The sequence below is a fragment of the Halichoerus grypus genome, chromosome 7 (genome assembly GCF_964656455.1).
Source record: "Halichoerus grypus chromosome 7, mHalGry1.hap1.1, whole genome shotgun sequence".
Classification (NCBI taxonomy): domain Eukaryota; kingdom Metazoa; phylum Chordata; class Mammalia; order Carnivora; family Phocidae; genus Halichoerus; species Halichoerus grypus.
In genome coordinates, this window is record NC_135718.1 from 52059128 (window position 1) to 52068414 (window position 9287).

The 9287-nt window shown below is 46.8% G+C and overlaps 1 protein-coding gene across 1 annotated transcript; it reads left to right on the forward strand.

The window, feature by feature from the left end:
- Window positions 1-982: 982 nt before the first annotated feature.
- On the forward strand, window positions 983-8316 carry MYOZ1 (myozenin 1). The gene is made up of 6 exons (XM_036110292.2): window positions 983-1265; window positions 2526-2616; window positions 3745-3923; window positions 5526-5769; window positions 6149-6314; window positions 7805-8316. Exons 2-6 carry the CDS (start codon window positions 2544-2546, stop codon window positions 8034-8036), a joined length of 894 nt encoding a protein of 297 aa, XP_035966185.1. The 5' UTR covers window positions 983-1265; window positions 2526-2543; the 3' UTR covers window positions 8037-8316.
- Window positions 8317-9287: the final 971 nt, after the last annotated feature.

A 9287-nucleotide genomic window follows, 5' to 3' on the forward strand; every position in this document is an offset into this window, starting at 1 on the left:
TCTAATTGCTTCTTTGGGTTGGGAGGGAATGGAGAAGGAAGACAAAAGATGAGGGATCTGGAGGCTAAACTGGTTTGGGCAGAGGCCAGCTAGAGGGGGGCGGGATGATCTTTCAGTCCCTGGCCTGAGCCTGGAAAGTTCAGGATGGGAAAAGAACACGGTCAGGAAGAATGGAGAGCTCAGAGTGACAGAGGGGCATTCTGGAAGCTGCAAAGTCACTTCCTAAAGCAGCCACAACAGGATGGTGGTGACAGCAACAGAGGTGCAGCCGCAGCTGGTTCCAGAATCTGAGCAGGTGGAAGAGGATCCAGGATGTTCATGCAGCTACTGAGGAAAGGTCTGGGTAAATGACAGGCTTCCCTTAAGGAGGCTCTCAAACTTGTGCCCTTGCCCAGGGGATCCTCTGGAAGAGTATGAATGGGACAATCTAGATCCTATGGGATGTGTGCTCCCTTTGAAGAAAATCCCAAGTGGGAACCCCAGAGTGTATGGACCTGGCATACATGTACTTCTCAGACATCAACATCTATCCTGCAAAGCAGGCCAAACTGAGCACCCCAACAGCAAATGGGGATGAAAAGGCAAAAATTGGTCAACTCTTCCCCACATCATCCCTGACAACATAGGAAGCACTGGATTTGGTTAATTTGGTTCCTTATCCTGCAAAGATCTGGCTTTTCAGGAAAGACCAATCCATCAAGGAACTTTCAATGAGCAGCTCCATTGTGTACAGACTTCCTTTCCCCAAACATAGCACCTTAAGCCCTCCCACTCCCAAAATGCACCCACATGTCTCTCCAGCTCCAGCCTGGAATGGTTTTGAGTGGCTCTCCAGACATGTTCTCCAAGTTCTTGCTCTCCCACTCTGAATTCCTATCCACCATTTTCTGCTTGCTTCCTCTTTCCCTTTCAGTTTTCAGTTTCTCCCTGAATGCTTCTTTGGTTCTCAGACTCTAGATGCCAAGAAAGGGGACTCCCTGGGCAGACTGATCCTTGGCTCAGACAGCTTAGTGGGAGAATCCCAAAGGCCATTCCTCCCCTTCTTGAGCCTCTGGGCAAGGAGGGCGGGATCTTGGTTCCAGGGTCTCAGTACCCCCAGTGCCATTTGAGCTGCTTGTACTCATCATCTCTATTAATAACTACCCTCCCTCCCCCACTGCCAGTGCTGCCCCCACGCCTGCCCAGCTCGGGTTCTCCGGTCACAGCAGCTCAGGCCTCCAAAGCTGCTGGACCCCAGGGAGAGCTGACCACCGCCTGAGCAGCCGGTAAGTTTCCAGCTCTATGGCCAGAGGGGCTGGAGCCCATTCTGTTGACTGCTGTGTCTGTGTCTGCAATTGTGACCCTTGATCCTCCCTTATCTATGCTCTGCTCCCAGCTGTCTAGTTCAGGGGAGCCACAGAGTTGGAAGGAGAAGAGCCCAGGAGGGTGGGGGAAATGGAGATGTCGGAGGAGGCACTGGAATAGTAAGAAGGGGATCTGAGAGGCTGGATGGGAAAAAAAAAGAACCTAGCTAGTTAGGGCTGAGAGAGGTATAGTGAATGCCCATTTAGCAGTTCCTGGAGTCTGGCCTCAGCATACCCCATTAAGTTAGTAGAGTTGCAGACGTGTTGGAAAACAGGACTCAACAGAAGACAGTGTTTTGCTGAGTGCCACCTTCTGTGAAGGAGGGACTGGAGTCTGCATCTTTTCCCAGCTTGTCCCCCTCCACTGCCAGATGCTATTATTATGTTCCTGCCCCCCGTCAATTCCCCACTGCTATGATATTGCTGAATTGACATGCGTCAGTGTTCAAATGCCCCTGGCTCTTCTCTCCACTCTAGCTCTGGGGCCTGGGGTAGGAGTGCCTGAAAGGGAGCAAGGAACACTGCTGTGACCTCCCAGGCCACACTCCAGCTGGCCCAATAGGGGAGCAACAACCTCTCCTTCCTATGGAGAATGTTTTTGTCTGAATCTCCTCAATCCTGGCAGAACATTTTTCTGCCCCACTGGGGCTTGAGGAAGACTGAGGAGAGACCAGAGTTTGGAATGACAACCCCAATCTGAGATCCCCATGAAAATAAAAACCTAAAGTCACGCCAAGCCAATGAAACCTGGGTGCAGTGCCCTGTGTGTTATTTGTTTGTTTTACCCACTGCCCCCAACACATACTATGTTCCTAATCCCTGTACGAGCTCCATTTAAACAGCAGAAAAGAGGTTGGTAGATGGTAGGAGCAGAGGGTGCATCTATGCTTTCTGTCCTGCCTCCAAGAAAAGAGAAGCCCTAAAGCAATTGGTTTTCACTTTTTGGGATATATATATATATATATATATATATATATATATATATATATACATATTAAATATACATATCATATATACATATTAAATATATGTATATATAAGTATATACCTATATTTTAAAATCTCATGAAAGCCCTTAACCTGAAACCCTTAACCCCAGGTTAAGAAGTACTGCCTTACTGTAGATACTCCCCCTTCCCAGTTCCTGTTCATCTTCCAACTCCCCCATCCCACCCTATCTAGGCTGAATCTGCCTCCACAATGCCGCTCTCAGGAACCCCAGCCCCCAACAAGAAGAGGAAATCCAGCAAGCTGATCATGGAACTCACTGGAGGTATGGCATGTTTGCACCTACCTAGTGTGGGACTTCTTGTTAAGAGCATCTCAGGCCCAAGAGTCCCAGAAAAATCATGAAGTTATATATGTCTTAAGGTGAAGAGATGTGAAGAGACAAGAGAAATTCTGGGGGGTGGGGGCAGGAAGAAAAATGGAGAAAGGATTCAACACTGACCACTCACCCTTCCACCCTTTTTCACCTTGTAACCTGAGACAGTAATATCCTTGCCATATCACCCAATGCAGGTCCAGGACAACAGGACTCACAGGTCAGTGAGGTACGTTTGAGGAAGAGAACATATATGATGGAGATTGGCACACAGCAAAGTCTCAATAAATGGTTAACTTCCTTACTTTCCCCCCCAGAGCTAGGGAGCCTGTGTAAGCACTTAAAATGGAAAAATACTCAGGCATTTTTTCCTGGGGGGCAGTAGGAGTATAAGCATGTGAAGAGCTCTCCCAATACCTAGAGGCTGTCTGTAGCCAGAGTTCACTGAGGGGAAGAGAAGGAAAAGGAGTTGAGACAAATCTGTATTTATTTATTTATTTATTTATTTTTAAATGTTTTATTTATTTATTTGAGAGAGACAGAGATAGTGAGAGAGAGCATGAGAGGGCAGGAGGGGGAGAAGTAGACTCCCTGGTGAGCAGGGAGCCCAATGCAGGGCTCAACCCGAGCTGAAGGCAGACGCCCAACTGACTGAGCCACCCAGGCGCCCCGACAAATCTGTATTTAGATGTGGTCAACTCCACACGGTGTTGGCCTTTGGACTGGCCCCCATGTGATAGTTTCCCCAATGGTCTCCATCTATGATGTTCCTTTAGTCCTTTTGCCCTGCACCCCATGCCTCTGACCCTTCTGCCTCATTCACCCTCTCCACTCTAGTATCCCCACTGTTTCCACTCTGCACCCCAGTTCCCATGCATCGTCTCCAACTCCAAACCCAGGAAATAAAAATCTCTCACAAACAAGGTACAATTTGACCAGATGTCACAGACAGTATCTCCTTCCCTCTGTGATCTCTGCAGGAGTCACACACTTAGTTGTGGATGGCATCTGTATTCTGAGCCTAGAAAACCCTACTTTACTCTTCTCCTTGTCTCTTCCTCCCCACCTCCTTGGAAGGTGGACAGGAGAGCTCAGGCCTGAATCTGGGCAAGAAGATCAGTGTCCCAAGGGATGTGATGTTGGAAGAGCTGTCACTGCTCACTAATAGGGGCTCCAAGATGTTCAAACTGCGGCAGATGCGGGTAGAGAAATTTATTTATGAAAACCACCCTGATGTCTTCTCTGACAGCTCAATGGTAAGTTTGGAACTTTATAACTCTCATAGCCTAGTGCCTCTTCTGACAGCTTCTTGGTAGGCCCTCAATCTCCAAATACCACCAACCTCCCTTACTTGCAAATTTATAAGCTTATTAAGTCCCCAGATATATTAAACCTCCAACAGCTCCAGGATGAGTTACAGCCCACCTCTGAAATTCAGTATCTTAGAGCCAGTGAAGGGGAAGGGGTGAAGAGTACACACCCTCAGGGAGAAAATTCCTTCCCTGTATGGCTAAGCGTTAAAGATAGGTTTGCCAGAGAAGACGCAGGACACCAAGTCCTGTATTTTAAAGTTGAGATATGCGTGAATAATTTTTTAGTAGAGTATGTCCCATGAAATATTTGAGCCATAAAAATTCAATTCAATTCAATTCAATTTTAAAAATACAGGATACCAGTTTAATTTTAATTTCAGATATATGATGAATAGGCTCTTACATATAAATATGTCCCATGCAATATTTGGAGTGTAATTTCAGTAAAAAAGTATGTGTTGTGTATCTGAGATTCAAATTTAACTGGTGTCCTATAATTGTATTTGATAAATCTGGCAACCCTAGAAAGAGTTAAGTGCCTTTTATAACCATCTCCTTCTTGAGCCATTCTTTTATCTAAAGGGTCTGTCTAAGGACTCCATGAAACTATCCTCTAAGATCCTATGTCCCCTAGTGAGGATCTTTTTTCCAAGAGAAGTAGGGATTGGAAGGGTGCCAGGCACAAGATGTTATAGCTGAGAAGGAGGGGATCTTCTCCATTACCTTTCTTCCCCCTCTACCTTTACTGGGCAGCCAAGGGAAAGTGGAAATAGATGCCTACATGGGGCCACAGGCAGGAGTGTCTGTCATTGATCCTTATGTAGGAGCAGAGCAAAAATGCTGAGCTGGTCATATCTAACTTTAGGAGGCCAAAAGCCCTTGTCCCTGGCTGGGTCTGGTTACACTGGTTGGAGCAGAGGGGTGTGCATGGTGGGGTGGCTAGGAGAGCTTCCTGAAGGAGTTGGTGGGGTTATTTTTAGGCTTTGGGGCTAAATCCAGGGTTGCCCTTTTGGTCACCCTTCCCCCTACCTGCTACAGTTTCACGGTCAGGAGGTCCTGGTTCAACAGGCACCAAGAGGAGAAAGGGAAAGGAAGAGAAAGAGAAAGAAGAGAGCTCTGTCTGTTAGACAAGATTAAAGAAGGGGAGAGGGCAGAGATCTCTCTAGCTCTTCAAATTAAACCTGGGTTCTCTGTCCCAACCCCATCCTTTTAAATTTTAGCTAAGCAGAAATCTTGGCCCTCTTTGCCTTGATAAGGATGGGAAAGGAAAGTGTAGAGAATAAGTTGCCCCCATCTTAAGGTGTAATTGGAGGAACTGAGCCAGAGGGGGGTCCTATCACTTAAGGAGAGTTTAATTCCTCTCAGCCAGGCTATCCACTGTCCACCTATTGCGGCGGTGGCGGGGGGTGGGGATCTCAGAGGATTCAGTGTCTTCTGGTTAGCCATGCTCTCTGATAATTTCCTTCTTGCTATGCATACCTGTGTCTTTGTATATTCCCCATACCCATTGCCTAAGCTTGCCCTCACTTTGTCCTTTCTTTTCAGGATCACTTCCAGAAGTTCCTTCCCACAGTTGGGGGACAGCTGGGCACAGCTGGTCAGGGATTCTCCTACAGCAAGGGCAGCAGTGGAGGCCAGGCAGGGGGCAGTGACTCTGCCAGACAGTATGGCTCTGACCAGCAGCACCATCAGGGCTCTGGATCTGGATCTGGGGGTACAGGTGGTCCTGCGGGCCAGACTGGCAGAGGAGGAGATGCTGGGACAGCAGGGGTTGGCGAGACAGGAACAGGCAAGTATCCCTACCCAAGGGTAACGTGTCTGGTCCCTAGAGCAGAGATGTCCCCAGGAATGAGGCCTAGACCGGGTTTAGGGAGCAAGGGAGGCCTGCTGAGATACCTAGATGGACCCTCTGGAGATGGACTCTCAGGAGAATACCGAGATATGTCTATTTCACCCAGAAACCTTGTCTTTCAGCCTTTCTGGCTTTTCAGTTTCAGTCACAGATCTGAACCCAGGCTATCATTATTCCATAAAACTAGCACAGTTACCAGGATGTTATATCTTTGATCTCTGGCCCCAACAAGTTCCCTAGTGCAGGGGTGTAAGACTAACTTCCACTGGCTACTCACCGTTATTATTGACTTAATTTTCTCTCCCGTGGCTGCCAGGAGACCAGACAGGTGGAGAAGGAAAACATATCACTGTGTTCAAGACCTATATTTCCCCATGGGAGCGAGCCATGGGGGTTGACCCTCAACAAAAAGTGGAGCTTGGCATCGACCTGCTGGCCTATGGGGCCAAACCTGAACTCCCCCACTATAAATCCTTCAACAGGTAGGGGTTGTGAAGAAGGAACCAGATGCATTCCAGCATGTGGCACAGTGTCCTCAGTTGGGATGGAGACTTTGGTTCACATGTTCCAGAAAGAAGCTGAGGAGGGAGGGAAGGAACATGGGGGCCCTAATCGAAGGCCTTTGCTTTTTTCATGCTAGCCCAGAAAAACAGTGCAGTATGATGAAGGAAACGTTTGCTGGGGGGCAACATTTTAGTTCACTCCACCACTTATTAGGGGTGTTGGTCATGGGAAAATCACCCTACTTCTGAGCGTTGGTTGCCTTGCTGTAAAATGGAAATAATATAGGGGCGCCTGGGTGGCTCAGTCAGCTAAGCATCTGCCTTTGGCTCAGGTCATGATCCCAGGGTCCTGGGATCGAGCCCCACCTCGGGCTCCCCACTAGTGGGGAGTCTGCTTCTCCCTCTCCCTCTGAATCTCCCTCCCTGTTTGTGCTCTCACTCTCTCACTCTCTCTCTCAAACGAATAAATAAGAAATTTTTTAAAAAGGGAACAATATATTCATGTTTAAAGGACTCTTAAAGTTCCCTTCATTCAAGGTTAGGCTTCCATTACTGTTCTTCTCGTATGAGTCTATTTTTTTATACTCTAGTAAGGCTTAAGTATCTATTCTTTTGGAATTTGGCTTCTCTAGACTGTGGATAGGAGATCTGTGTGAAAACAGAATAGGGAAGCACTAAAGAAGTGTTTTGCATTTGATCCTAAGAAGCCTGAATTTTCCAGGCTATGTTAATTCCTCTCAGCAGGCCAGGGCTATCCACTGGAGATGGGGTAGGGGTTGTGTGTGTGGGAGGGAGGGGAAGCTGTCTCTACATTGTAATTTAAGGTAGTCTCAGACCCTTGGGTCTCTAGTGTCTGAGTCACAACTCTCCATGAAACTCTCTATCCAGTACCAACTAGACTCCTTTTCTCATTATTAGCTCTGGGGAAATAAGCAAACCAGGAATGGGGAATTGAGGGAGAAGAAGAATAAGAAGTGCAGAAGTAATCCTTTTTTTTAAATAAAGATTGTACTTATCTATTTGAGAAAGAGAGAGACCACATGAGTGGGGGGAGGAGCAGAGGGAGAGGGAGAGGGACAAGCAGACTCCCTGCTGGGTGTGGAGCCTGACTCCGCAGGAACAATCTTAAACTAAAATTCACAGACTTCCCCATCCTCAAAACAGGGTAACATCTTACTGATAAAGCTGTTCCTTTTGTTCTGGTTGGTTTTTGTGTGTGTGTGTGTGTGTGTGTGTTTTTAAAGATTTTATTTATTTATTCGGCAGAGAGAGACACAGTGAGAGAGGGAACACAAGCAGGGGGCGTAGGAGAGGGAGAAGCAGGCTTCCCGCCGAGCAGGGAGCCTGATGCAGGGCTCAATCCCAGGACCCTGGGATCATGACCTGAGCCGAAGGCAGACGCCTAATGACTGAGCCACCCAGGCGCCCCTTGTTCTGGTTTTTAATTAAATAATGTGTCCACTTTTCAGGACGGCAATGCCTTATGGTGGATATGAGAAGGCCTCCAAACGCATGACCTTCCAGATGCCCAAGTTTGATCTGGGGCCCCTACTGAGCGAACCCCTGGTCCTCTACAACCAGAGCCTCTCCAACAGACCTTCTTTCAATCGAACCCCTATTCCCTGGATGAGCTCTGGGGAGCCAGTAGACTTCAACGTGGATATTGGCATCCCCTTGGATGGAGAAACAGAGGAGCTATGAGGTGTTTCCTCCTCTACTTTGCATCAGTTTTCTCTTATCAGGTTCCAGTTTGGAAAGGGAATGCTGAGCAGGATACCCCTACTGTAAATCCAGTATCCTTGTGGGAATGGAGGGAAAAAAAGGGAGATACCTCTCTTTCTAGTCTTCACTCCAAGTCCCCACTCCAAGCATCCTTCTTCACCAACTCAGACCTCCCCTTCCACTTGCTCTGTATGGAACCTGCTCTTTTATGGAATTAGCTCTACCACCAGTAACAGTCAATAAACTTCAAGGAAATGAACTCATTCTTCCTCTGATATTTAAGGGCAGATGAGAACTGAGGCTAACAATGCACAGAGACTAATTAAAGTCAAGTACTAAACATTCATTATTCAGACTTCAAGACCAGGCCTGAGCTCTGGTTGCTTATACACCCACACCCATACCCATGAGACCGTATTCATAGGTGTATACAAAGACATAATTATTCAATAGTACATAAGACAATCATGCACAAACACATGTGCTGGCCCATATGTGGGCAAAGCTAAGAAGCTATTGTGCACTGTGGTTAGGAAGTAGGAAGTAGTTGGTGACCCTAGTGTTAGCTCTCTTTGTGTAGCTGATTAGAGATTGGGATGATCAGGATTACCCAATTATCACAGAACTAGAGCAATGCCATAAAGTTTCCAGATGACAACAGAATGGGCTGAGGAATATGTGGATCAAAGGTTACAGATTCCTGAAAGGATGGCATACAATAGAGGGCCATGTTAGAATCCAGAAGAAAGTGGGAGAAACCAGATGTAGTTATAATATGCCTGGTTCTGTGTGAACACATCAAGAAAAGATCTAAGGGTCATGAGGGCACTTCAGTGGTATTCAGAAAGCACTGTAATTGGGAAAAAACCATGACAGCCCAATAGGGATGAGCAACAATACTCTTTTTATTTTTATTTTTATTTCAAGTATGTGGTTTCTTTAGAGTCCCAGACCTACCTCTGTGTTCCACAAAATGAGAGTGATACAGACCAGGGAGAATAAGAGATGGTTTAATAGGATCTGGGAAAATAACTTTGAGGAGAGCTGGCTGAATTCAGCCAACTCCATGGGCCATTAATGATTTTAAGTTGCTAGACTCTGCATAGATGGATCCAGTTTTCATGGACCTTGGGTCACATGACATTTTACCCTGATCATTTTCCTTTACAACCTAAACAAATTTCAGGGGATTCATACTTCCTCTAAACTTGTACACAAAACTCTAATTCT

What these genes read in the sequence shown, in the direction of transcription:
- MYOZ1 (XM_036110292.2), top strand. Translation starts at nt 2,544, where the DNA reads ATGCCGCTCTCAGGAACCCCAGCCCCCAACAAGAAGAGGAAATCCAGC. An exon ending in GGTTGGCGAGACAGGAACAG is followed by an intron (nt 5,770 to 6,148) that starts GCAAGTATCCCT and finishes CGTGGCTGCCAG; the next exon opens with GAGACCAGACAGGTGGAGAA. An exon ending in CACTATAAATCCTTCAACAG is followed by an intron (nt 6,315 to 7,804) that starts GTAGGGGTTGTG and finishes TCCACTTTTCAG; the next exon opens with GACGGCAATGCCTTATGGTG.